Below are 27468 nucleotides of genomic sequence, written 5' to 3'. Positions count from 1 at the left end.
TGAAAAGGTTTCTCACTAAGGTGGAACGCTCCCCCTACCGATGTCTTTTTACATCCCATCATTTTAGCAGATCGCTTATAAAGAGCGAATTGAACTCCCTATCTTTCTAATCCTTCCCTTTTGATGTGTTCCTACATCGGTGGGAGAATGTAAAAATGTGCCTAATGCTCTTTTATTAAAAAACAAACAAAAACAAACAAACAAAAAAATTAAATGGACGTGAGGTCAATTTTGATCCCACATCAAAAGTGTAAAGCAACGAGGGGATTGAACTCCTCTATAAAAGGAGTTCAACTCCCCATCTTTCCAACCCTTCCTCTCACATCGCATGGGAAAGTAAAAAGGAGCCTAACGTTATTTTATTAAAAAAAAACAAAAAAAAAAGTATACGAATGTGATATTAATTTGATCTCACATCAAAAGTGTAAAGGAAAGAGGGGGTCGAACTCCCCATCTTTCCAACCCTTCCCCATATGATGTGTTCCCACATCGGATGGGAAATGTAAAAAAGCAAGGGCCAATGCTAATCCCAGATGTTTGAAAATTCAGTGGATTGTTGTACCACACTGTTGAATTATTAAACGGAAATTTTGACACTTTGACATTGTCAAAATGTTAAAAATAACAGCTATTTAAAAATAGCAGCTATCATGATGGCAACCATAAGATCAGAGTAGTAATAATAATAATAATTTATAACAAGACAATAATGACGACAACAGTAGTAGTAATAATAAAAGAAGCAAATCAATTTTGATAGATCAGTCACTAATTGAATGCCTAAGCTAATAGTTGGACGCACAGTGTCACACACTCCCTCAACGTGTGTGGATTCCAACAACGTGTGTGGATTCCAACGCACAGTGTCACACACTCCCTCAACGTGTGTGGATTCCAACAACGTGTGTGGATTCCAAGCGCAACACGTGGAAGTCTCTTTTTGAGGAGATTCGGACCCATAATCTTTTGCATGGCTCTGATACCAAATTGAATCATGTGCTCCATCTCAACTAAAAGCCTAAACTAATAGTTGGACTGCACATATTATATTTATGCTCACATCACTAACAAGCCCAATATGATGGTCACTATTAATTGAATAACTGAATTAATTATTTGCCTGATTTTTGACAATTTAGACTTTAGAGATGCAACTTATTTTGTCATTTTCCGATTAAAAAAAATTGTCGTATTCAAGTGATGACTGATGAACTCATGATGCCAAATGTATTGGAAAAATGTCCCCTTTTTTTGTTTTTTGCCTACATTAATATGCTTGATTAGTACGTTTTTGTTAAGACGTCAATTTCAAACAAATCGTGTCAGAGGATGCATCACGAGAATCACTATTCATATGGATTTCTACTCTATGTACTTTTTATTTATATTCTTTCAATTTTACTCTTGGGTATAAGTTATTTTTTTCTAGTAAGTTTCAATAAAAATGTTAATTGTAAAATTTTGAAAGAAAGAGTAAAAGTTGGGAATAAAATTTAGAAGTAGAAGTAATATTTCCCAAGCATCTAATCGATAAAACAAAATTGTATGGTGGTACCTCAATACTGAGACTGATCTATTTTTAAAAGATTTGATATTATAGTCAACTACTATGTATTGTGATAGCACATATGTTACCATTATAAATATTTGTAAAGAGTTGTGCGTTTTTTTTTTTTTTTATAAAAAAAAATTGAGGTAAGAAATTAATTACGAGATGTCATAAGTTCTCCAAATATGAATTTTCACCTTTTTCTTTTTATTTTCGCTTTAGTAATGTGATATGTTTGGATTGTTTTAGAAAAGAAAGTGATTCGCAATTTTTTATTTATTTATTTCCTTTTCTTCTATCAGCAAAATCAGGACACATTATAATATTTTCTCTTTGAAATATACTTATTATGGCTAATTACTATGTAAATATGTAGGGGTGTGCAAACTTCGGTTAAAGTTTGGTTAATCGACCGAACTAAAAAATTTCTGTAACCGTTCTCTAACTGAAAACTTCGGTTCGGTTAATGGTTAAAGAATTTGCAAAATTTCGATTAACGGTTAATTCGATTCGAAACTGTTAGTTAACCGAATTAATCGAACAATTAACCGAAATACTATATATAAGTGCTTATATATGGATGTTTGAACTTTATAATTTGTGCTTTTATGTTTGTAGTATTGATATGATATTGTGTTTGTATATTTTCTTATAGATTTATTATTATAGGTATTATTTTTATTGAATTTATTATTATAGGTATTTTTTTAAAGATTTACAACTTTAACTTAAACGGTTAATTCGGTAATACAAAGTTCGATTCGGTTAACCGATTACACACCCCTATAAATATGTAATGTGAAAACACTTCTAATAGATAGTACCTTGTAAAAAATTATGGGTGTTTAAAAAAAATATACTTATTATTTTCTGCAATAATTGGATTTTAAAAAAAAACCTAATGAAAAGAAGGATAAAATAAATCTCTTAAATCAAGTAAATATGTGTGAAAGAACTTATGGTCTAGTGGCACCCAGTGTTCTAGTTTACATTCCCACATGGTTGATGGGAGAGGGTTCGAGCCTCACTGGACCTGTATTACAACGACCCTTTAAATTTACGAAATGGTATAATTGAATCCAAACTTATATATTTAATAGGTTGCCACTAATTTGGCAAACAAGTAGTCGTTATGTGGATCTATATATACAAATACCTTTTTTTTTATTTGAAAATTTTCTATTATATACAAATGTCCAAAATTAAAATTTGAGCAACTATGATTGTCGTCAAGACAACCGTACTATTTTAGTTGAGTTTGTGAACAACCATGAATATTAATGGACAATTGAATCTATTCACATTGGATACGTTCACTGAATGTATTTTTTCGACCATGAGGGTTTGGGGGTGTGGCTATGGGCCAGAGCGGAGAGCCATTTTTTAAAAGAAAGGCCTGCATTATAGAGACTCATAGGCCTTTGAAATTTGTAATGGGCCGTAAAATTGTATAAATTATAGCTATCTTGTCCAGAAAATTCAGTAATTGTTATGCATTATGTTATTACGGAATACGGACTACTAAGTACATTTTTTTTTCTTGTTTCAGTAATGCAGGATATGGTGTATTAATAATTAAAATGTACTGTGAAATTTCACAAAATATGACATGGAATAAAAAATTTCCTAGGTCTATACATGTAACAGCTTACAGTTTGTATGGGCCGCTAATACTCCTTGGCGTGTAGCTGAAATTCAAGGTTGGCTGGCATTCAACAAACGGTTGTTGAAAAAGGAAACTTTATACCCATATTTTTTCCTTTGTTTCTTTTGCACTGTTCATCTTGGAATTTATATTCTGGGGTGAAATGGTGAATTACGCACGTAAAAGGATAATAAGATTGTTTTCATTAATAAAAATCTCACTATGACGTTTGTGATGAAACCAATAAGTTTAACAATTGATTGTAACACGTCGTGAGATTTTTATTAATGGAGTGACTATTTATGGCACTAACATTTTTGAAAGTAGGCTCAACGGAGATGGTTTGAGGAGGGTCGATCCTGGTCGGCGGCGATAGAATGGCGGAAATGGCAACGGTGGCCGTAAGGGCAGTTGTCGCCGGCGAGCACCATGCGGCAGACCTCTGTTTTATAGCGTGGATGCCTGATCACCGGACGGAGTTCTTTTATGCCGTGCGCAAACTGGCAGTTCTCACCGTAAGGACACTCGCCGGTCTCTTGCCATTTGTTGCATAGCTCTGTCTTGAGCATCCCCTGGTTGTACACCTCGAACTCCAGTGCTTCCTCTTCCCTCTTTACGCCAGGAACATATACTCTTTGCTGCTTCTCAAACAGATTAACAAAAACGCAGAAATTAGGGATAATTGATCTGATAGTATAAAAATTCAACCAAAATTTGAGATACTTGAGGACTGTTTTGAACAGGCGTAACTGTGGAGAAATGCAGATAGGGAATCGGATAGAAAATTGATTGATTTGGACTCACCGATTGGCCAAGAGGTTGAGTATTGAGTCGGTGGCTACTCTGGCCACCAGCGGATCCATCTTGTGCTTTCATCTTCAGGTAGCCGCTGGAGCGCACGGAAATGCTCTTTGGAATCGGGATTTGCTCTTGATTCCTTCTTTCGAGCCGGTGTTGCTCCATGACTCCCGGCGGTGGCCTCACGTTCGGAGGTTTTGATTCCGTGGTGAGAGTGTCACGGATAGGGGAGGCTCGGACTCCGATACCTAGGTGACTGAAATCGGAGAGAAGACAGTTCTGTATCGTCGCCTGAGAAAGGAGACTCAGACGCTGGACCAAATCGGCGTTTGCGAGACGGATAGACTCGTTCTCCTGGCGAAGAGCATTGACTTCCTTGAGGGACTCCTGAAGGTGAGCGAGACACAGAGTATACCGATTGTAGAGCTGCTGGTACTCCAGGACGAAACTGGCGTGAAAAAGTCGGCGTTCAGTGGCCATAGCTTCTGCGTCGTCGAATGAGGTATCGGATGGAGATTTACAGCTGTGAGCGAAGAGCGAGGAGTAACAGTTTGTTGAATAGTCGGTTAAGTCGAGCTGGCGCGGAGATGAGGGTGATAGAAACGGGTTGCAATTGTAGTGCGGTGATGAGGATCCGCCGGAGGAGAAGTTGTTGGGGCCAACAGCGGACCTGGAGTTCGAGCTGGCTCTAACGCCATTAGATGAAGAACTCTCTTTCAGCATTTCGATCCAACTATTTGAAGAAGCTAATTAATCAATGAAAATCCGAAAATTATCGTCAATGCGAATCAAGGAATTCTAAACTTGAACAAACATCAATATCAAAGTAAAATCAGATAATCAGTAGCCTTAAAATCGAGCAGATCAGATCAGCATCGCTACACATTCACCAAACCTAATCATGCATTATGTAAGCACAGGAGATCAGAACAGAAACTCAATGCAATCGATTATACTATACGCAACAGTAAAATCAACCAAAACTGAAGCAGCAATCAAGCAAGCAAGCATTGACGATGAATTCATTCAATCGAAAAAAATCAACAAATGGAATCTGATAAACACACGGTTACCAATAAAGGATCTGAGCTGAGAATTCATACTGTACCTGCAAACTCAGTTTTGTGATGAAGTTCCTTCAAATTCTCGATCTCCTGAGTGAACCTAAAAGGAGAGGAATATTAAGATAAGATGCTTGAATTGCCAAAAACCACACGATCAAATCAGAGTCTACGGCAAACACATCCAATCACCTTCTTATAGAATTCCTGAGAAATGATATGATGAGTGCGGTGGGGAAGACTTGCTTACTTCTCAAGTGTTTGAAAAAATTCTTTTGGCGGGGAAACTTGCTTTCCGGTTTTCAATTTTCGGGTTTGGGATCCAAAAACCGTTATGTTCTACGCCTAACAAACTCTACTACATAATCGTAGGTTACACTCATCTGCATGTACTATATACGGAGTATTATACACGTATAGTATGCATTTTTTTTTTTGGCCTCCTTTAGCCCTTAGCTTTCTAATGTGCCAAAACAAAATACATAGTATCCATTTTAGTTACATTGCATGGCATATCTTTATTGTGCCATTATACATGTTTTCGATCTTTGTTTTAGGTGCAATACCTCCCTTATCCTCTCGAGGAGTTGGTTGGACTTCTTCTAAAAGATGTGACGGGAGTACCGAGTTCCCGTGACAATTAATTTAGTTTTTCGTTTTTTTGGACTTGTCCCTTCCCCTCTCTCATATTTAAAATTTATATACATTTCCAACAAATACGACCAAAAATCAAAAATCAAAATAATTTAATGAATAAGAGAAAATAAAAATATTGCTCATAATTTATATTATTAGATTAATTGAATTGGTAATGTGTTACTTCTTAGATGAATGTGCATGTCAAACATTTATCATTATGTTAAAAGTTATAACTTATGTGCAATCTGCTACTTAAGTGTACTCTGTGTGAAGTCCACCTTATGACACACAGACCATAAGGAAATAAATCAGCCTAGATTGCACATAATTGACTAGCTCAAACTAAGAAAGCCAATAAATAACTCGACGAGGACTCAAACTTGGAATCTCATAGTTAATTACCAAATCAACTATTCGACCAACTTCATTGGAGTTGTTTTCACGTAACTTTATTTCCTTGTATTACTTATACAACAGTAAACACTACTGTGTTTTGATGGTAGGATACTGAACTCGACCATCTAAGTGGTCACGGCGCAGCCTATAGTGTATTTTGTGAGGTATGGAAATGGGAAGCTAGGTTGCAGGTGAGGCTGCAAAAAGTAGCGTGGGATACAAGGATAGATGATAATAAGGTGAAGGTTTGGAATTGAAGTGAAGAATGCATGTGGTTAGACTGGTTAAGTGAGGAGTAATGATGATGAAAATTGGGATTTGAGGGAATGGATTATGTTAAGTTTGTCATCATGCTTTTGGTAATAAGTTGCTTCCCTGTCACAACTTTAACTAACTCCAGGGGCCCGCCGCTTAGCTTCTTCTTTCCCTAAGAACCACGTTTCCTCCTGGCCGACGCCCACATTTTTCTTCATCTTGGACCTACTTATAAATAAACAAATATAATAACCACAATACTATCTTATTCACAAATTATATCATAGACGAGTTAACTACATAAAAATAATATTCTAGGTACATAAAATTGTAAGTACATAAAAATAATATTGCAGATATGTAGAAAATGACACCAACAATAATAAATCTACGTATTTATAATAATGAATTCACGTACCATTGTACCATATATGGTGAATTTATGTTGTACCTAATTTTCATATCTAAAGTAATAATTTTATTCATTTTAAAATAGTAAAAAAAAAATTAATATAAGTGTCATTTAAAAAATCCCAATTAAATTTTTTTAATAATATACTCGGTAATTTTTAACCATTAATTTTATTTATAAAAAAATTTAAATAAGTAAATTTTTGAATCATAATTTCCTTGCAAAGTGGATTATATTAACCCACGAGTCCACGACATAAGTATGAATCTTATTCGTGTTAGGCCTCATGTCAAGCGTCAACTAAACTAACAAAACGTGCTTTGTTCTTTTAAAGATTTTTAAAGAACTTTTGGATTGATATTGCTGTTAATCTTCCATTCTAATATATTTTACGTTTTTTTTTTAAAGCAAAAGAATTCATATTTTAGATTAATGAGCTCAGAAAAGTAGGGATACATCACCATACCTCATAGAGAAATAGACCGATTCTCTTAATTTTGGCTAAAGTATAAACAACCTGCAGATTATTAGTTCGATCTATGAATGTAACAAAACACACAACTGCTAAAGCATAAACAACCTGCAGATTATTAGTTCGATCTATGAATGTAACAAAACACACAACTAACTAAAGGACTGAAGAAGGCGAAAACAGTCATTATTCCGACATAGGACTATTCGATGCAAAATTAAAAATACTAGAAATTAAAATTTGACAATCATATTTGAATCTAACATTGGTAAGGCCTTAGTCTTTGATCAGGTAGTTGATTGAATAATTATAAAATTTTCAGGTAGTTGATTGAATAATTATAAAATTTTAAGTTTGACTTTGTGTACAAATTGTCTATTAATCTTTTTTATTTAAATCAGCTCCACTTATTGACTTAACTTTTTTCATAAGTCAAAGTATTTTCAAAACAAGGACAAGTCAAGTTGATCATATTATTGACTTAGTAATTATAATTTTATCAATTCCACTCTTAATAAATAAAAGTCAGACTAGTTACCTTCTTGTTGTGATCGTTTACGGGGTAGAGTAATAATAAGATAAAAGGTTTTAGTGCACAACAGCAGATTTTTTGGTCACTTTACAACAAGTATTTATGAAACTAAAAAGTAACATTATCATATGTACAAAGTACAAACTCTTCTAAGACATGAAAATCTAAGCTAAGCCCACCATACCCCCCTCTAGTCCTCTACAAACCAAAGATTGGCGCAGTAGAAACAAATTGTGAAAACTAGCGCCTGCCAGACTCCACATCATCATCCACTCTTGTGCCAGAATTATTAGTAGACAAACACATCCCAATGAATGCACCATTCTGCTGCTGATTCTCAACACCATTATTGTCTGAGCTTAGTGCAACATTAGCCACAGTATTCGTTCCACGGGAGTCCTCCCGCACCCCAAATCTCGCATAAGTTGCCCAACCTTCACATATACAACAAATCAAAACAAAACCTCCCAATAAATGTCCGTTTCATAAAACATCATACGATGAAGATCAAGAATATTGTTGAACCAACCAATTCAACACACCTTGAACGTGATATGGCGGCGGGAAGAACTGCAAATAGCAAAATGTGGCAACTACGAAACCTGCAAAGATAGACTAAATTGAAAGATGTGTTCTGTCTTACAAAGTGATATTACAAAATTAAAGGACGAACTAACCTAGTAAACCTCCAGCAAACACATCTTGCCAGTGGTGCCAATAGTCATCAACCCGAGAAATCCCAACCAGAGATGCAAAAAGAAGAGGAAGCCATACTACACAGAGTTTTGCCACATGACCCCTACGGTCAAATGCGCATATCTTCCCTGCTAAATACAGTGACAGAAACCCAAGACCAGCGAAAGACCCTGCATTCATATGAAGTTGGTCAACTTATTGATTTGATAATCATACAGTTATAAATTCAATTGCTCCAAGAGTTCGAGTAGAGTAACTTATTGACTTTCTTAATTTGAACTGATAATTTATAAACAATCTAAACTAATTTATGTCCTTCTAGAATCACAAGACCAAATTTAATCAGTACACAACTTAGAGACTATGATTTAACTTACAGGAAGTGTGGGCGCTAGGAAAACTCTTGTGGCCTTCCCTGACAACATTCTCGTCACCATGGCATACAACGTTTCCCCATCGATCATAAACCTAGGAATTAAAGCATCACAACAGTGACTAATCTGGAAATGCAAGAATAAGATAGATGATGGCCGGAAACTTACGTCATTCCCATCTGGAAAGCAACGCCAAAAGAAGTCCGGCCTGGGCCGACCAACCGCGTCTTTTACGGCATCTGTAATCACCCCAGTCACCAGAACAGAGAACAACACCCCTGCAACAGCACAACCTTAAAAACTGCTAAGACAATCATAAGTCCATGTTATGATTGTTAATAAAATATCTACTGACTACAGAAAGGTAGAAGAGGAAGAGTACAATAAGTGAGAGAAAACAATACAATAAATCAGTACATCAATAATAACAATAATAACACTGTTAAATTCGTAAGAAATAAATTCTGAAAATAACAATACAGAGTAGAAAAATCCAAGTCGTGTATTACACACTTTCCTTAAAACCGATTCGCTACCTCCCACGGGTGCTAGAAGCGTTGTAGTGTCGGTCTCCCAAGATAAAATGGATTACAATAGTATAGTTGAGCACTCAACCTATACTATTTCCGGCGAACTAGAACAACAAGGTTGAACACTTAGAGTAAGAAGAGGTAGAAGAACAACACTCTATTTTTTTCTTTCGCACTCTGGTTTTTCTTTCAGGAAGAAGAAGGAAAGAAAAATGGATTAATTTTGAGCAGAGAGAAAAAACAAAGGTAAGTGTGTTCTGTGTATTGCATTTCAGATAGCAAAGGGAGGTATTAAATACCACACATACATAATGGGTACACCACTAAACAAATATAATAAGACAAAAGCCATAATTAAGAGGCTTAGACTTTCTCCACCAAGACAAAAGATTCAAACAAGGGTTTGCTCTTTCTAATAAACAAACTTTGGTGGCTTTAGAATAGTAACGGCGTGGGAATTAAATGCAGCCTCCATAGAGCTTTGTTCCATCCATTGAGAAGCACACCAATATTATAATATGGGTGCACATAACTCCAATAGCATTTAATTACCACTATAACCGGATTTTATGCCAGCCAAATTTCACTATTCAGTACAATTAAATAGGTATATTTTGAGAATCAATTTCTCATTCACCTATTACACATTTTGTGCGTGTAAAATATTTGACCCACAAATATTTGTACCACAAAAATTAGCCACTAAGAATGAAATTTTCCAACAATGATTTCATGTTTTCATTACCTAGTACAGCATGGTGAAGATCGTAGACATCTTTTCGGTGACAATAAAACAGCAGAAAGATGAATATAGGCAGCAAAACTGCATAAATCTATACCCAAAATTAAAGCTTCAATTCATCAGTGCCATAAACTTATTGTAGAAGCAGAGAGGCAGTAAAATATTGTGTAATATTATACTCACAGGCACAGCCCAGATAGGAACAGTGTTGTTCTTCAATGGGTACTTGAAATCACCCACCATATCCCTCCCAACAAAACGGTAAAAGGGATGAATAACATTGAGAACAACTAAAATCACCACAAGTAGCACTAAGATGAGCCAGTCAGTGATGTGTGACCTTGCCACTATAACTCCATGAGACCTCACAGTCTGCTGCTCAACCTGGATTTCCCTCATTCTGCTCTCATCTTCTGCACGCACTTCAAACAGTATAATGAAGAATTAAAGCCCTAAGAGTCGTCTTCACTCTTTCTTTTACTAGATTTATCAAGTTTAAGCAAGACTAATTCTAAGTCACAGAGAGTTATTAGAAGAGATAATGACAAATTATTAAGAAATTAGGTTGTAGAATCCATGGCAAAGTTAGCTTCTTTAGAGTCTGTGTGCTGTCTTATGTTGCCAAGAGCCACGTGCCCTTTTAATGGTTACTCAGCATCCAGTTCCTGGTAGAAATCATGTTCCAAATAATCTTTTTTGAAACATTGGAAAGAACTAACACAACTTTAAATAATTACATTATGGAGTAATTGAATTAATTTGAAGTTGAAAGAATTATTATATCATGTTAAATAGCTATTAGCTGATTGGATTAGTAGGTTTGACTATTTAATTGTAAAAAGATGTTAGTTGATTGAGTTAATAAGTTTGACTAGTTTATAACATTAGTTGATTGTAGAAAGATGTTAATAAATTAACTAACTGATTACGAGTTAAATTTTAGTTCGGTTAATTAAGTTATGTTATTAACTGAATTTTGTCGGTTCACACTGTTGACCCATCCGTGACCAACCACCAACGCAAAAATAATTTCCAACTACTACTGCCAATCAGTATCCCATTTTGGCACTTTCCATTTTTAGCAAATTTTGATTCTCCTAACCACTTTGCTTCGTGCATCCACCGATCGACCGAACCTCGCAATCTCTCCCTCTTCCTCCTCCTATAAATTTCACTTCTCACAACACACATTTCATTCTACAAATCTCAACAATAATCTTCTCTCTGGCTTTTAGATTTCGATCGGAAAAAATTAATTTAAAATGCTGAAGAGGGGGGAAAGGTCTTTCCTATCGCTCTACTTGATCGTGACGGCGATGCTGATCGGGCAGCTGCGCGTGACGGAGGCGGCTCAGTGCTCCGCGACGGAGCTGCGCCCCTGCGCCGCCGCGATCAACTCCGGCCAAGCGCCGTCGGCGGCGTGTTGCAGCAAGCTGAAGCAGCAGACGGGGTGCCTGTGCGGCTACGCGCGAGATCCGAGAGTGGCGCGCTATGTAAACTCTCCTAATGCTAGAAAGGTCGCTAGTTCTTGCGGCGTCTCTGTCCCCTCCTGTTAATTTGATCTCTCTATATATATACCAATACTGTATGTATTGTGTTGTACATACAGTACGGTTCATATATATGAATATAGAATAATACGGAGTATGAAATAATATGCCTTGTTTGGCTCTTTTGATCATTGAATAAAGAGTGAGTTCGTTTCGTGTATTTTTATAACGAAATATTATTGTATTATGTTGGTAACTTGGTACCTTAAAAATATTTCTGAGATCCATTCAAGTCTTCATAAAACAAAAAAATTCAAAAATAATTCACTACAAATTAACATTTTATGAAAATTAAAAAATAATTCACTACAAATTAACATTTTATGTAAACTCTGATTGCGATCTTGTAATACAACAAGACTAGGTGTTTGATAGGAAACTAATCTTAAAGTGTCTAGCACAAGCAATGAACCTTTTTACAGTGTGAATATGTAAGTAGAATTACAATAGATAATAAATTCCAGTAACATATTCTCACGGACATTAGAACAGTTGATTGTAGATTTTCACATTATTTGTATGGCTTTTGGGCCCTCGAAGGCCACCCGCGTTGAACTGCAGGCTGCAGCCAAGGGCCAGCCGTCTGATCAGTTCCCAGGAATGAAGATCGACCAACCACTTCCAAGCTGACTGACTAGGCCTTAGTACTTCATCTATCATTCAGTCTCTTACTTTCTTGTGGCTCACGAAGTCAACGACGTAAGAAAGTAGAAAATAAAACACCTAGCGCAAGCATGTTATGAAGTTGAAGACTTCTACAATAATTTCAAACGCCTTTTACAAGAAATTCGACCACACTTTGCAAGAAAGTTGACCAATTTTGCAAGAAATTCCACTATCTAGAGGTGGGAGAAAATATATACCGACCACCGAAATGTGGAAGAGAAAAATACCGATCAGCAAATTAAGATAGAAAAAAATATACGCCAATTACTAAAAATAAGAGAAAAGAATACCGACTACAAAAAAATAATAATAACAATTTTCATCTTATGATCTTCACTTGAAAAATAATATCTATTTTATTTTCTCTTCATTTATTTTCAATCTATTATATTTAATTTTATCATTTGATTTCATGTTGGGCCCTCTCAAATAAAACCAACCCCATATATTTTGAGGTTTTTTTTTAGTTAATATGCACATCTAAAAATGTAATCTTTATGCTGAAAGTATAATACTAATTAGAAATAAAATGTTTGTTATTTAAAAAAAATTAAGAAAAAAATGTAACATTTTATGTTTTGATTGAAAGGTTTTTTTTTTTTTTTGAATACCTTTCAATCAAAACATAAAATGTTACATTTTTTTTCTTAATTTTTTTTATAAGTAACAAACATTTTTGAAAGGTTTTATAATCTGGACATTCACAACGATAAAATTCATATTGCGGCTTTCTGTCACTAATTTTATCTCAGCCGAATGAGGCGAGCTGACTGTGATGAATATCATTTTCCGGAGGTAATTTCTTTAGCAAATTTCACTTTCTCAAACTCCAGCTGAGGAGTTTATTGCGATTCATTATTTATAAATTTGCAGCAATTTGTGAGGAAAGTTGTTTGCTAGTTCAACAAATATACCCTAACCTCTAAAGCTTAATCAGGAAATGAAGAAAAAATGGAAGAAAAAAAATGATAATAATCAGAGTCGAGACTTGTCTCTCGCCAGGAACATATGCAAAGTCATCCATCTGAAGAATCCCATTCAGAGGCTGGAGTAGAATTTCGTGAGGTATCACAACAATGAATATTCAACCTGCATATTAAAAACTAAAGAAGCTATTTATTTTCTTACAATATTGTGAATATTGGGTTTCGGTTTTCCCTGTTTTTGACTGTCAAATTCCAGGAAATTTGTTGGTTTTGCAGTCATGCTCAATGCCATTTTGGTTCTTTACTCTATTGACTCTAATGCCAGGAAATTTGTTGCCTTGTTGGTCTCAAAGTCATACATAATGCCATATTTATGATATTTTTGCTCTCTATTTTATTGATTCGGACCATATTGAGCTTTCTAGATTAATTTGAAGTAATCAGTTGATAGCAGTCAATAGCCGGTGCCTCTTGTGCCAAGTTTATTGGGTAGAAGTGACAGTGGTTGGTGGACTAACCAAATACATATTCCACATCCTTTGACTGACCTAAAATTCCATTATCCATAAGTCCCTTTTTTTGGGGTGACGAGAGAAATCAACAGTCACTACTCAAGGTTGTGCACAAGGTAAACCCCACCTTGTAAACAGAGCCAGCCTTGCCTTGTGAATGTGACCCTAGCTAGTAAATGATTATAACTCCCATTTTCTTGTTCCATAAAGTGTAATACAAGACATGGCCATTTTTTATAGTGTGATCATAAGCCAACAATCCCTTATTTCTAATAGAAGCTTCCAATATGAAGAGGCTCTCCTTAGTCAAGGGTTGCTAGATTTTTTCTTATGTGTTTACAAATGTACAAAAGAGAGCCTAACTGCACCTACTGGCCTGTCTCTTTGAAGCTCACATCTCCTATTTGATAAAACCCTTTAAGTTATCTGCCATCTCTGTCTATCTCTCGTTCCCGATAGAAGATGGCTCGAAACACTCCCACAGATTCATTTATTTTGATTGTTGTAGGCTTCATTTTACTCCACATACCTGTGTACTTCTGTGAAGATGATCACAGATATGTAGCCTGTGGCAAGGCATTCCGCTGTGCCAATATTGAAAACATAAGCTATCCCTTCTGGGGAGGCGATCGGCCTGAATATTGTGGTTATCCTGGTTTTGAACTGGATTGCAATAGTGAAGACGCCCCGGTTATCAGTATTCAATCAACAAAATACAAAGTTGTCTGCATCGATAGTTCTGAGAGGAGAATTACAGTTGCTAGGCAGGATTTAGACAGAGATATCTGTCTGACAAATCCCCAAAACAGCAATTTGGATTTTAACCTCTTCAATTATGTGTCCGACGATAAAAACATCACTATCTTTCATGATTGCTCCTCTGTACCAAACGTTATTCCACTTCTCAATCAATTCAATTGCAGCAGCAGTGCCAAAACTTTTGGTTTTTATCTGGTTGGAGTTGTGGACATCCCTCTAGGCATAACATGTGATAGCCGTATCATGGCCACAGTTAATCAAACAGGTGCTCAGGTCTTGGCCAGCCCTACTGGTGATCCTCGTGAAGTTCTTAGAGAAACTCTTGCTAGCGGGTTTTCACTGCAATGGACAGCTTATAATGCCTTCTGTGACAGGTGCACCCAATCTGGAGGGCGATGTGGCTCGAGTTCAAATCAATCATCAACACGCTTTGCATGCTATTGTGTTGATGGATCTCATTCAATCTCCTGTAACGACAAAAACAGTAAGTCTTTATAATTCTGTTAAATTTTCTTACTTGTCTCTCTTTCTTTTTTTTTTTGGCATGGTTGCAATTTCGATGTTTCTTAGCTTTGATATTTAGATTTCCTGACATATCATTTTGGTTGTTGTCTTGCAGATAACAATAATAGCAGACAAACAACACTGGGTATAGGTATTGCCTTATTCTTGGCATTGACAAATCAAACTGATACATTTATGACTTAGTTAGTGCCTAAACCTAATTCTTTCTTGCTCCATTTTCAGGCCTTGGCATAGCCGGTGCTGTACTTGCAGGCATCGGGATTGGATGGATAATGTTCTTGTATAGACAGAGAAGAAAACAGCGGGGTGCACAGGCACACCAACCACCCCCTACTGATCTTCCAACTCCTTCAAGCAATGGCCCCTCTGATCCTTCATATCATTCTTCAAGGTCTCAGACAGTTTTTGGAACTGAGAGCTTTTATTTTGGGGCTCAACTCTTCAGTTATGCTGAACTGCAAGATGCTACTAATAACTTCGACCAATCTAGAGAACTAGGAGATGGTGGCTTTGGAACTGTATACTATGGTATAAGCACTAAACCTTCCTTGTCTTTTCGATGCTCTCATCTTAGCTCTGATATATAACCCTCTTGTTTATAAAAATAATTAGGAGAGCTCCAAGATGGTCGGGAGGTTGCAGTGAAGCGTTTGTACGAGAACAATTTCAGACGTGTGGAGCAGTTCATGAATGAAGTGGAGATCCTGACCAGGTTGCGCCATAAGAACCTTGTAACACTGTATGGATGCACATCGAGACAAAGCCGGGACCTTTTGCTTGTTTATGAATACATTCCTAATGGAACAGTGGCTGATCATCTCCATGGGAAACGGGCAAAGTCTGGTGTGTTATCATGGTCTATCCGGTTGAATATTGCCATCGAGACAGCTGAAGCATTGGCATATCTCCATAGATCTGATATCATACACCGCGATGTTAAAACCAATAACATTCTCCTAGACAACGATTTTCATGTGAAAGTCGCGGATTTTGGGCTGTCCAGGTTATTCCCAATTGGTGTTACACATGTGTCAACAGCCCCACAGGGCACCCCTGGTTATGTCGACCCCGAGTACTATCAAGTCTACCAGCTAACAGAAAAGAGCGACGTGTACAGCTTTGGGGTGGTCCTGGTAGAGCTTATCTCATCGTTACAAGCTGTGGACACTAGCAGGCATCGCCACGACATCAATTTGGCTAACATGGCCGTCAACAAGGTCCAAAACGACACATTGCACGAGCTCGTTGATCAAAATCTCGGATTCACGACTAACCGTTCTGTGAGGAGGATGATCACGCAAGTCGCACAGTTAGCCTTTAGATGCCTGCTAGGTGATAGAGACATGAGGCCTTCAATGCAAGAAGTGGTGGATGCTTTGAAGGGGCTACAGGATGAAGAGTTTAATCCAGAGAAGGTGGAGGTATTGGATGTTGTGGTGCAGGGTGGTGATGTTGGTTTGAAGAGTAATGCCACTACTCCCCCTTCTTCTGATTCAAGTGTTACTGATAAAGGGATTGGCAGCTCTACAACAAGCTGTAGTTGGTGAGGGATCTTTTCCCTACTTTGCTTTATTTTCCATTGCAAGACGAGACTAATTCAGGCGAGTTTTTATCGACTTATTCGGGACAGTTCTCCCAAAGGTAATGGCAGTGAATAGGTCTTTATCCATATATATATATATATGTAATATGTTATGGCCCGTAAGGGCAGCCTGAGTGGCAAGACCAAGACGCTCGCGGCCGTGAGGTCCTGAGTTCGAAACCGTCTGCCATAGGCTGGTTAACCTCCCTGTGGTCCTTTGCCGGCTAGGATCTAAACCCAATATGTAATATGTTATGTTATTTTTGGTTCATTCTTTTTTAGGTCCACTATCATTACTCGATGATGTGTATTGTTTTTGGCTCATTTTATATACGTAGATAATAGATAGGCTATTGAAATTTGGAGCTTTTACAATATAAATTCTGTATGTAAATATGATTGAACATTTTTTTTGTCAGAAAAATAGGGAGAGGCATGAATCAGAGCAAGGAATTGCTCCACCATAGAAAACCTGTAAATTAAAAATTTAATGAGTTTTTTTTGCTAGTGTTCACTAAGCGATCTACAAATCAGGCGACCTATCTGTTAGTTAGATAGTCTATTTCTTTGTCTGGTTGCTTGAAATGGCTTACGAACCTTCCCCTCATCATTTGTAATACTATATCATCGGATTTGAATTAATATATTTACTTTTTTTGTCAAAAAAAAAAAGTCTTAATGATATGCAAAGCATTGTGTACCAGATAATCCTCATCTATATAACCTCACAAAACACAGAAGAAATAAATTATACTAAAAAAATTTTACGTGACGAACACGACCAAAAGATATTAAATAAACACATAAATTTTGAATATAAGAATAATCTTCCACCCGCTCCACCACCTTTCAGACATGTTTATTGATAGTTTTACAGAATTTTTTTTCTAAAATTGGAAATAGTGAGGCGAAAGTCATCATCAAAGTGTGGGAAGTGACAGGTGTAATAATATAGGTTTACATACGCGGACATTTATGTTAGGGTTAAATCATGAAAGTCATACACCTGCATTTTCAAAATTTGAAAGTCAGAACTTTGTATCATTCTTGTTTCAGGAGATTTTGAATTTAATTTTTATTAATATATTATCGATTGAATTCTGTAAGTTTATCTCGTAATTTAAATTATAATAAATTAATAAATAAAAAACCTCTCGAGTACAATTATTCTTTCCTGTTAACCAAACATAGACATAACAATTCATGGTTATTTGAATACTTCCTTGTTGTACACCATCTTGGTCCCACCTCCCCCTATTCTCCGCCTCCCCGTGCTTACATTCTCTCATTTTTCATTCCAAATATAATTAATGTACTTTGAATAAGTAAAATTTCTATCAAATCTTGACATATGTACACCCCTACAAACAATACATACAAGAGAGAAGAATACTTGTGATTATAAGACAAACTTTAAGTTTTAATTCCTGTCTAATCACGGCCAGTAAAAACTAGTCCAAGAAGAATGGTCACTTGTGGGAATTAAATTCGAATTATCCTGATGTTTTTTCCTCCGCTGCTATTTGAACTACTCTTTGAATTTGATTGATGCTTATTTTTAGCTATAAGACAAAATTAATATGATGAAGTCGAGAAATCGGAATTATAAAAATAAATAAATAAATAAAGTATATTACTCAAAAAATAAAGTATATGCACTGATTTCAAAGTGGGTACAGTTGCCACGTGTAGAAATGGTGCGTCAGGCGTGAGGGGGTGGATGAAAGCCCAATAAGACCCGAACGGCCCGTTTTCTCAACTTCCACTTTTTCCCTCTTTTCTCTCCATTTTTTTTCAACTTCATAACATTTCCACTTCTTCCACTGCAGTATTACTCCGAGAAATTCCATGGCGCAACTCAAGCCTAGATCTCGCTTCTGAGAAAAATCAAATTCATCATTTTCTTCATACTCTGAGAGTTCGCGATTTCAACGATTGTAAACAACGCCGCATAACTCGGATCGAACAAAATGGCGACTCTCCAGAAATTCAAGCTGTTAGCGACTCAATGCGCAGTCGCCGGAAGCCCGACTCGGAGCCCTACGACCAGCCCGGTAATCCACCTCCGTCGCCGGAAAACGCTCCGCATGCTGCTCAGTCGCGGCGGCAGCGGCCGCCGCCTCCCGCGCCGGGATAACGGCTCGCCGGATCGGCTTGACGCCGATAGCGATTCGCAAGGGGAGGGGAAGGAGCTGGCGGTTAGGCATAAGCTGAAGGATTTGTTCGTTTCTTCTCCGCCGTCCCCCGATGAAAAGCCGTCCGGAAACATCGGCGGCGGCGGCGGCGCGTCGTCGTTGCGACGAATCGGAAGCCGCTCGCTTCGGCCGCTTTCGGCGACGTTTCGGCAACGATTGCTCAGGCGAGCTTGGCGGCCGGTGCTCATGGCCATTCCTGAGTAATCTACAGTTGTACGGATATTTAGAAAATAATGTATTTTTAGATTTTTTATTTGAAAAATTTTATTTAATTACTGCGTATATTCCTTCTTTTGCTTTTTTCCCACTCGCTGGAAACATATATTCCACCTTTCAAAATTACTTTTGGAATACTAATATATTATTTATTTATATGCCATTATTTATTTCATTCTCATACATTTTCTTCAATTTCTTGGAAATTTTTAGGATTAATTTGCGGACAAGTTGGTTCTATCATATATAATAATAATAATAACTATTAAAATTTATAGAATAGGGATCACATTAGAACGGTACACAAAAATGTAATTGGGCTATTCAATTCAAAAGAATTACAATTGACTCATTGTATTAGCCAAAATAATTATAGAGTAACATGTCTAATTAGAAAATAATTACAATTGACTCACTGAATTAGTCAAAATAATTACTGAGTAACATGTTAACCGTTGCCATTTTTTAATTTTTTAAACTAATTTTAAATAATAAAATATAACAAATTTACCGCTAATTAATGAGTAACATGTTCACTATTGAATTGTTGAATTGCTTTTCGTTTATGGTTGGAGATGAAATGCATACTTTATCTTCAAGATGTAACAAATTACATATTTCATCTCTAGCGGAGACTAAAGAAAGAGGTAGGGTTCGAGTTTTTCCTCTTTTTTTTTTTCTTTTTAATTTTGTGTATTCAAAAATACTAAAATAAATCAATAAAATAATTTCTTTAATCGTTACGTCAACAGGTTAACTTAGAGAGAATGTCATTTATGACTCAATTTCACTATTTTGACTTGTTCAGTGTGTCAATTACATTTTATTAAATTTTAAGGATCCAATTACGTTTTTGTGTGCTTGGTTCAAAGAAAAAAACTAATTCAACCATTATTTAAAAATTTTATAAGGTAAAAAAAATCATGCCTATTATGGTAAATAATTATTATTTTAAATATTAATGACTTAGCAATGTGTTAATGTATACTATATTTAGAAAGACTTGTAGTATACTCATAATCATTAATTTGGATAATCTAAGACTGGCGGCATGCTACACCGTATTGCAAATTTAAAATTTTCAAATTCAATGGAAAAAAAAAAGAAGAAGAAAAATTTTTACTTTAGAAGAAAGACCACTTTAATATTTATCTACCTTATCGCGACAATAATAGATCTTCAGATCCAAAATATTATCACTTTAGCAAATTAATAGTATCTCATTTTTCTTGTTACGTTAAATAACTAACAGTGATTACAAAGAACCAATTAAATGTATTACTTTTAGTATAAAAAATAAAGCATGTTTGTGAATTTTATTATCTTAGTCATTTATTAAATTTATCAATGATGAATGATTTTAGTATAAAAAAAATAGTCAATTTTATAATTATTACAAGCCTAAAATTTAAAATAATAATAAAGGAAATCATGACGTGAATTTTGACAGTGGTTTCCTGGAAGCATTATATTAAGCGGCGGTGGGGATCACATCACCACTAATCACTTTGCCTTCGTTTTTACTCTTTGCTGTTAGCACTAAATTTCATGTTCTTAATTATTTACATTATTCAAACCTAAATATTCTTTTCTATTTTTTCTTTTTATTTCTTTATTAATTATGCAGACCAATTTCTTAATAATACGTTTTTTTTAAAGGTAAAAAGTGAACATTTTTATCAAGAAATTAAAGATGGAAGACCATATCTATAAATGTACGTAATGATGCTTACAAAAACAAAGAAGAAGAATAGTAAGGTTTTTTCGACCTAGAAGGCAAAAACACACACACTATACATGCATGGAAATTTCTAAAGTGTTATTTGATGCATTGAAAGATGTGTTTTGACATAATTAAAAATTTAAACTCATAATTGAATTGTAGATTTATATTTTATATATTAATACTTAATATGACATGTTTTGTTTATTTGGATTGTCAATACTTATTTTCATAATACCTGGTGCAATCAAACATATTATGCATAATTATACTTAATACAAATGTCACTAATATTGACTGATACATAAAAAAAATGACGATCCATACATGTGAGAGCACGCGCACGCGCATATATATAATTTCCATGAGAACTAGTAGCTTTGGGAAAACATGTAGACATCCGTCCATTAAGAATTATCAAGTACTAAAAATTAAATAAGAAATGAAAAAAATGTGGTTAGATTTATTTCCATAATTACGATGATACATTTGAAAACGTTTAATAATGCATCTGTGAATAACTAATAGTACACACATGATTGCACTATCAGTTATATATCCACGAATACACTATAAGCATTTCGAATGCATCTTTGTAATTACAAAAATGTGACTGCATTTTTCTTAATTTTGAATTCTTGGTCATCTTTGTATATATATAGACAGACATGGCGGTGGGCACTTTAATTAAAATTGAAATGAAAGCATTGCTTTAATTTATGGAAATGGTGGGGGCAAAGAAGAGATGGAGTTTGAAAGGTTGTGATGAGAAGGCCAGTTGGAAAAAGACATGAAAAGTTGACCACTATTCTCATCTCATCTGTCTCATTTACTTACTTTTTGACGATGCCTGCCTGCTTGGATTTTAGATTCTTAATTTATACCACTTTATTAAAAGATTAAATTGCTTTCCTTCTGTGTTACACTACACTACTCAACACATTAACTTATGTTTGTTTCACTCTTTTAAATATTTGTGTTTTGACTCCACCTTCAATTGTTTAATTTTCATTATATATAGGGCAGATCTACAGTAGGGACAGTTGTCCTCCTTCCTAACATAACAGAATAAGTATCAACCCACAAAGTCACTCTATCTCTTGCATACAAGAGAGTGGGAAGCTCTATTTGTGCATGGGAAGTGCGCTGGAAGCAAAGTAATAGGTACCAAGAGCTCAAGATAGCGGGAAGTTCTACTTATGCCATACATTTGTCAACCATCACTCCATCAGGCCCTCTGCACTATATAGGCACCCTTCCTTCCCTTTTAAGACATCATCCTTGAGTTCACTAAATTCCCCTAGTTAAGGTGTTATGGTCCTAACCTCTAACCCATTCACTAGAGTTTGATTCCAAGCAACAGCATATATACAAATTCAAGATTTAAATTTTCATAGCAGTCCAAAGCTTCTTTTTTTTTTTTTTTGCCAAGGACCTTGTGGTCCAGTGGCATCAAACTCTTCCCTTTATACGGGAGGTGGTGGGTTCGAGCCTCAGTGGAGTCAATACACACTTTTGTGCTAGTAGTTATGAACAGATATTGTATTGTAATAGAGTTAGTAGTATTCAAAAAAAAAACTATTTTTTTTTTAAAGTCCGACTCACTCTGACCTATTTCCATCCTAATAATAAAATAAATAAATAAATAAATGAAGAAATGCAACATGGGCTTGGCCCTACTTAAACCAATAACATTTTTAACAAAGCCAACATGTCCAATCTTTTTGCATGGTCTGTTTATGGGCTGTGATTACGACTTGAGATATCCAATCAATAATCATGCTCCATTTTTATTTATTTCATACTTTTTTTAAAAATTGACTAATCAGGGAATGACCACACAACCCCTAAGACTCGTTATGTACAAAGTATACAAGCACGGGTGGAAACTTAGGGACAATCAGAGTGATTTGCTATTACCTAGTGGCTCTTGGATAAGAGTTTTGAGAGTGTAGGATTAATCAAGTTTTAGCGTATTGGTTCTTCGCTTAACTTGGTGTCACGACTGAAGGTGGCAATGTAGGGTTCGAATCCAACTATAAATATGAACTGAAAAAAAAGAAAAAGAAAATGAAAGCTTAGAATGATGAAAGGTGTAGATTGGATCATTTGTGGGTGTATGAAGACCAATGTCTAACTAGTGGGTCAATAGGTTGATTGTGCGATTCACAATTCACCTCTATAATAATACCTTTAAGAGCGGAGTCCAATAGTTATCCCATAAACCCGAGCCTACATTGCAAAATAGGCCCATCACAATTTTCACTTTTTATATACTGAATGTTCACAATTCAATATGTAAATTGTGAACATTTAATATATAAATTGTAAACATTTAGTAGGTAAATTAGTGTATTTTGAACCTGAATTCACCTAGCAAAGTAAATCGGGATTCACAAAATAATTTGAGGGCGAAATACTATTAATTTAGAATTAATATGGCAAAATTGGATCACCTAAGTATTAAAAAAAAAATAAGTGATATCGCGGGAATATACAATTGGTCACGTATTCACGTCAAAGGTCTGAACGATAATAATGGGAAGTACTGGGATTTAGGGCATAAATATTTCTCCGACCGGAGGGAGGGGGCAATGGAGGAAGACGACGAAAGAAGAGAGGCAGCGATAGCATCCGCACCGTCTCTACGCCCCAATTTCAGGCCTACTGCCGGCATCACCTCCGACCAGCTCTCTAAGTTTCAAGTATGTCTTTCTTCTCATCCTCAAAGTGCCTCTGCTATCTAACCTAAATATACGTGTTATGGACTAGTAAATCCTAAGAATTGATCTAACGTCAGAAGCATAACTTAAAAACATTTGTTTTTGATTGTGAATTTGATCGAATATTTGTCAGTTTATTTTACTGAGAGGTGTATTACTGAGCTTTTTTTCTGGAATTCCTTGTTCAATGACATTGCAGGTCTTTTTGTTTCTGGTGCATCAATCAAAGATAGCATAGTAACAATAAAAATAAAAATATAGCAATTATTTCATTAATTTTTCATTAAAAATGTATATTGTAGAAAGAATTAAAAATTTTCAAGAGGAATTATTTAAGAAGAAACTGATTGCATTGTCATTTGTGTGCAAAGGGTGCATATGCTACAGTAACACTGCTTTGCCTGGCTGCACTGTTTCGTAGTTTACTGCTTCCTTTGTTGTTTTGTTTACTTGTTTATAGTGACATTATGTTCTGTGGTACTTGTATTTGTTAGGAATTGCATCGAAGGCGTTTACAGATAAAATCAAGGTCAAAAACTAAAAATTACTCAAGGAAAGGTTTGTACTGTGGTTGTATTTATGATTATGTAAAAGTGGAGACGTATGCCTGTTTCATTCTTATAGATGCTGAATGATCTTGGCAGGAAATGTGAATGGGCATGGCAAATCTCATGGTAAAGACGGCAATGCTAAAGAATGTATAGAACATATGAATGAAGAAGTTGATGGTCCAACAGAAGATTTAGCGGTTCCAAGCAGTTCAGCTGATATTTCATCCTCACAACAAGACAATACAGTGTCACACAACGAGTCTAACAAGCGCCAGAAATTGCACTGGGGGTATCATTTCCTTTAACTATTCTTTTCCGATTGCATATAGCCCTAGAATTGCAGAAAGTCTGGATTTCATTGCATCAAAATTTCACTGCTGGTCACTAAATAGAAGTCCTGCGAGATTGACTTGGCTCATTTTGTTATTACCTAATCTCCAGAAAGTGAAATGCGTATTTGATATCAACTACTAGACAGTACTATCAAGAAAATACCTTTTGTAGTAGGAAAGGAGAAACAAAATAGAGGCCCGGGGTGGGGGTGCAGGGTTCCGGTTGACTTATATATGCTGCTTGCTTTCAGATCATTTTCCCATTATTGAGCTTTTACAGTTACTGCATTTATCTTAGGTTTATCTTTTTGTTGTTAATCTTTTGAGTATCTAAAATTGCAGCCTTGATGTGAAAGAGAGGTGGGAAAGAAAATCCAACATGTAGAGAAATCAGCACAGCATGTTATCGACGCATTTTTTAAGGAATTAATCATGAACCTCAGCCACTGCTACTTATTATATGTGGTCACAACATGTGTCTGAACCACCCATCATTTGCACAGTCTGGCCTACCTGAACAAGGGTTAATGGGTTATAGCATTTGGGTAACTGCTGAGCACTTGGTAGCCAAAATGATGGGGGGATACATTACTGTAAAGCGGTGGGCTATAATATCTTGTTTGGTGGACAAGAAGATGAAGACATCAGCATTGAAAGATGAACCCCTGTCCCCTTCCATTTCTATGTAGTTTATTCACCATTGATGTTGATTGCCTATTAAATGGATTCTGTTTTCTTTTTGTCATTCAATGTCACATTATTGAATGGATGTAAAGTCTCTTTCTTCTTTACATTTTTAAATTTGTGTATTATTATTATTTTGGGTGACAGGGAAACCTTTAACTATTACTCGAACATGTATACAGGACAATTTCTTATTGTAACCCTAGCCTGCAAAGGATCACAAAAAGGTAAATTAGTTTACATTATATTTGTCAATGCCTATAACTGATTGGCTCACATTTGAAACCTAAGTTAACAGTCCTGACTAATTTGAAGAAGGATTGTCGTATTTGTGTTTTATTGTAATTTTCAGGATGATTGTTGATATTGTAAGCAAAATTTGTGCAATGCAAATTTATATATACAGCAATTTGAGATAGAACTCACTTGAAGAAACAAAAATTGGACAAACCCTGGGCAAGAAAAAAGAAAAATTAATGAAACAATGAGAACTTCTTCTTGTTCTTATCCTTGCCACCGGAAAAGATGGAGCTTAAACCGAAGAGGCTCGCCGGCGGGATATTCAAGACAGGGTTTATCCTGATCCCACCGTTACTCATGAATTTCTTCACCGGAGGCTTTTGATAATGAGTAGCAGAGATCACAGAGTGCGACTGTTTGATCGAGGAAGAAGAAAATTTCTTGTAATGCGGTTTTGAATTGAAACTCTCCTTTGTGATCGGAGAAGAAGATCCGGTGGAATTGCTTCGTGATAAGAGAGGCAAAGGGCACAGAGCTCCACTCCCACAACTCAAACTGGAACTCCGCCGGAATCTCCATGGCTTCGAACTCTGCTTCCTTTCAGCGCCGTCGTCTTGCGGCAGCGGAGGATGAGGATGCGGTGGCGCCGGCGCCGTCGGCGGCGGTGGTGGCGGCCTTAAATTTCTTCTCTTGATCTCAATGGGGAGAATTTTGCCGTCCAAGAAAAGCTCATCCGCCGACGAGGATTCATAGTCTAAAACACAAAAATCGAAATCTATGCTCGACGATGAAGAACTCACTCGCATGTTCCGTTGATTCACAGGAACATCCTCGGCCGGCGACACATCCCCGGAAAACGATATTCTCGGACTCATGATTATCGACCTCGAATCTTCCGAACAGAGCTCAACCGCCATTCCAACCAAAAAAAAACTGAAATTTCACCACTCAAACACGACCATTGAAAATTCAAAGTGCTTTTTGAATTCAACAACGGGGTGCGATGGATTTATAGAAACGACACAGCAGACGAAACATCATGGATGGCAGCGAAAAAGCGGGAGATGGGATATGATGATGAAGAAAACTTGAAGGTTTTGTATGTGTTGGGTGCACAAATTAATCTTGAAGATGAAGAAATGGGGATTGCGTTTGCTTGCTTGCTTGCTAGCTAGCATTCCAAATGTAGAAAGTAGAGGAGTGATGATTGATGAATTCTAACCACTGTTGGGTTTGACCAAGTCTGCAGCCGACGTGGGAGAGTTGAAACATGGCATGACTCTCATTGCTACCTCGTGACACAATCATACAATACAATCTTTAGTCTGAGTAATCACAAAGTTATAAATTTATTTTCTGACAGAGAGAGTTAATTAACTTTTTTAATTGAATTTGTCAGTTTTGAATAATTTATGTTTGTTTATTGTGATTTTTAATTGTCTAGAATCATAAGATAAGAATTTATGCTAATGACCTTGTGGTCTAGTGGCACCCGGTATCCCAGTTAACACTCTCACATGGATGATCGGAATTGGTTTGAGCCTCAGTGGAGGTAACTGCTGACTCTTTGTGCTTCAGTAGGTTGAGAAAGTTACTACATTATAACTGAGTCAGTAGTACTAAAAAAAACAGAAGGAAGAAGGATTTTTTTGTCATGTAAGAAAATGATATACCACAAAATTGTCGCGTGCGAGTTGTGCGACATAGTGATTAGTGATATGAGACAACAAAATGAGTCTAATGTCCGGCTGGCTAGTCGGAGCCGGGCGGCGACATCATAAATTATTACTACCACTTAGCATTAAAATGCTTAATTATTTATTCTCATACATTAACTTTGCAGATTTTACTTTTTGTCCTTGGAATGATAGGTTTCATGTCTATAACATGAAATTGCCATGGGAACTCACTCTGATATAATTGCTTTATTTTAAGTGATTACAGTTACAATAATGAATGCATGACAGTCTAAAATTTTACTGGAATTAATAACATTTATAAGCGCTTTTAATATATATATATATATATATATATATATATATATATATATATATATATATATATATATGCGCGCGCATATGTATATGTATTTATTTATGTATATAATTGTCAAAATAGGTCTATCATCTATGTAGGTTACCTACTTACTCATTTTAACAAAGTAAAAAAAAAAAAAAAAAAAA

At 35.9% G+C, this 27468-nt stretch overlaps 6 protein-coding genes across 8 annotated transcripts; 3 read left to right on the top strand and 3 right to left on the bottom strand.

Annotated features, from left to right (window-relative positions):
* Nucleotides 1–3378: 3378 nt before the first annotated feature.
* Nucleotides 3379–5207, bottom strand: LOC116000224 (zinc finger CCCH domain-containing protein 14-like). Of its 3 annotated transcripts, none has more exons than XM_031240255.1 (3): nucleotides 5101–5207; nucleotides 3999–4738; nucleotides 3379–3835 (listed from the first exon to the last, which is right to left on the bottom strand). In XM_031240255.1, the coding sequence occupies exons 2-3, from the start codon at nucleotides 4713–4715 to the stop codon at nucleotides 3524–3526; spliced, it is 1029 nt and encodes a 342-aa protein (XP_031096115.1). In that variant the 5' UTR covers nucleotides 4716–4738; nucleotides 5101–5207; the 3' UTR covers nucleotides 3379–3523. The 3 variants fall into 3 exon arrangements, with proteins under 3 accessions (XP_031096115.1, XP_031096117.1, XP_031096116.1); XM_031240257.1 differs by having other exon boundaries at nucleotides 3379–3832; XM_031240256.1 differs by having other exon boundaries at nucleotides 3999–4725; nucleotides 5101–5140.
* A 2578-nt stretch (nucleotides 5208–7785) lies between these two features.
* Nucleotides 7786–10584, bottom strand: LOC115999736 (putative lipid phosphate phosphatase 3, chloroplastic). Its single transcript, XM_031239636.1, has 7 exons — nucleotides 10285–10584; nucleotides 10105–10192; nucleotides 8998–9107; nucleotides 8833–8923; nucleotides 8437–8625; nucleotides 8302–8361; nucleotides 7786–8193 (listed from the first exon to the last, which is right to left on the bottom strand). Exons 1-7 carry the CDS (start codon nucleotides 10498–10500, stop codon nucleotides 8000–8002), a joined length of 948 nt encoding a protein of 315 aa, XP_031095496.1. The 5' UTR covers nucleotides 10501–10584; the 3' UTR covers nucleotides 7786–7999.
* Nucleotides 10585–14217: 3633 nt separating this feature from the next.
* On the top strand, nucleotides 14218–16700 carry LOC115998816 (LEAF RUST 10 DISEASE-RESISTANCE LOCUS RECEPTOR-LIKE PROTEIN KINASE-like 1.4). Its single transcript, XM_031238474.1, has 4 exons — nucleotides 14218–14998; nucleotides 15134–15169; nucleotides 15262–15567; nucleotides 15652–16700. The coding sequence occupies exons 1-4, from the start codon at nucleotides 14218–14220 to the stop codon at nucleotides 16584–16586; spliced, it is 2058 nt and encodes a 685-aa protein (XP_031094334.1). The 3' UTR covers nucleotides 16587–16700.
* Nucleotides 16701–18400: 1700 nt separating this feature from the next.
* LOC116000177 lies at nucleotides 18401–19195 on the top strand. Its single transcript, XM_031240210.1, has one exon. It carries the CDS (start codon nucleotides 18592–18594, stop codon nucleotides 19018–19020), a length of 429 nt encoding a protein of 142 aa, XP_031096070.1. The 5' UTR covers nucleotides 18401–18591; the 3' UTR covers nucleotides 19021–19195.
* A 4079-nt stretch (nucleotides 19196–23274) lies between these two features.
* Nucleotides 23275–25290, top strand: LOC115998402. The gene is made up of 4 exons (XM_031237977.1): nucleotides 23275–23460; nucleotides 23973–24036; nucleotides 24123–24318; nucleotides 24704–25290. The coding sequence occupies exons 1-4, from the start codon at nucleotides 23350–23352 to the stop codon at nucleotides 24744–24746; spliced, it is 414 nt and encodes a 137-aa protein (XP_031093837.1). The 5' UTR covers nucleotides 23275–23349; the 3' UTR covers nucleotides 24747–25290.
* Nucleotides 25291–25423: 133 nt separating this feature from the next.
* LOC115998401 lies at nucleotides 25424–26486 on the bottom strand. Its single transcript, XM_031237976.1, has one exon. It carries the CDS (start codon nucleotides 26200–26202, stop codon nucleotides 25519–25521), a length of 684 nt encoding a protein of 227 aa, XP_031093836.1. The 5' UTR covers nucleotides 26203–26486; the 3' UTR covers nucleotides 25424–25518.
* Between the last annotated feature and the right edge of the window lie 982 nt (nucleotides 26487–27468).

This window comes from Ipomoea triloba, chromosome 12, assembly GCF_003576645.1.
Source record: "Ipomoea triloba cultivar NCNSP0323 chromosome 12, ASM357664v1".
NCBI lineage: Eukaryota > Viridiplantae > Streptophyta > Magnoliopsida > Solanales > Convolvulaceae > Ipomoea > Ipomoea triloba.
The sequence above is the reverse complement of the archived record's forward strand: the minus strand, read 5'-3'. Positions and strand labels throughout refer to the sequence as shown.

What these genes read in the sequence shown, in the direction of transcription:
- LOC116000224 (XM_031240255.1), bottom strand. Translation starts at nt 4,715, where the DNA reads ATGCTGAAAGAGAGTTCTTCATCTAATGGCGTTAGAGCCAGCTCGAAC. An exon ending in CTCAACCTCTTGGCCAATCG is followed by an intron (nt 3,836 to 3,998) that starts GTGAGTCCAAAT and finishes CTGTTTGAGAAG; the next exon opens with CAGCAAAGAGTATATGTTCC.
- LOC115999736 (XM_031239636.1), bottom strand. Translation starts at nt 10,500, where the DNA reads ATGAGGGAAATCCAGGTTGAGCAGCAGACTGTGAGGTCTCATGGAGTT. An exon ending in TCCTAGCGCCCACACTTCCT is followed by an intron (nt 8,626 to 8,832) that starts GTAAGTTAAATC and finishes ATATGAATGCAG; the next exon opens with GGTCTTTCGCTGGTCTTGGG. An exon ending in GCCGCCATATCACGTTCAAG is followed by an intron (nt 8,194 to 8,301) that starts GTGTGTTGAATT and finishes GTATATGTGAAG; the next exon opens with GTTGGGCAACTTATGCGAGA.
- LOC115998816 (XM_031238474.1), top strand. Translation starts at nt 14,218, where the DNA reads ATGGCTCGAAACACTCCCACAGATTCATTTATTTTGATTGTTGTAGGC. An exon ending in CTCCTGTAACGACAAAAACA is followed by an intron (nt 14,999 to 15,133) that starts GTAAGTCTTTAT and finishes GTTGTCTTGCAG; the next exon opens with ATAACAATAATAGCAGACAA. An exon ending in CTTTGGAACTGTATACTATG is followed by an intron (nt 15,568 to 15,651) that starts GTATAAGCACTA and finishes AAAAATAATTAG; the next exon opens with GAGAGCTCCAAGATGGTCGG.
- LOC116000177 (XM_031240210.1), top strand. Translation starts at nt 18,592, where the DNA reads ATGGCGACTCTCCAGAAATTCAAGCTGTTAGCGACTCAATGCGCAGTC.
- LOC115998402 (XM_031237977.1), top strand. Translation starts at nt 23,350, where the DNA reads ATGGAGGAAGACGACGAAAGAAGAGAGGCAGCGATAGCATCCGCACCG. An exon ending in ACCAGCTCTCTAAGTTTCAA is followed by an intron (nt 23,461 to 23,972) that starts GTATGTCTTTCT and finishes TGTATTTGTTAG; the next exon opens with GAATTGCATCGAAGGCGTTT. An exon ending in TAAAAATTACTCAAGGAAAG is followed by an intron (nt 24,037 to 24,122) that starts GTTTGTACTGTG and finishes TGATCTTGGCAG; the next exon opens with GAAATGTGAATGGGCATGGC.
- LOC115998401 (XM_031237976.1), bottom strand. Translation starts at nt 26,202, where the DNA reads ATGGCGGTTGAGCTCTGTTCGGAAGATTCGAGGTCGATAATCATGAGT.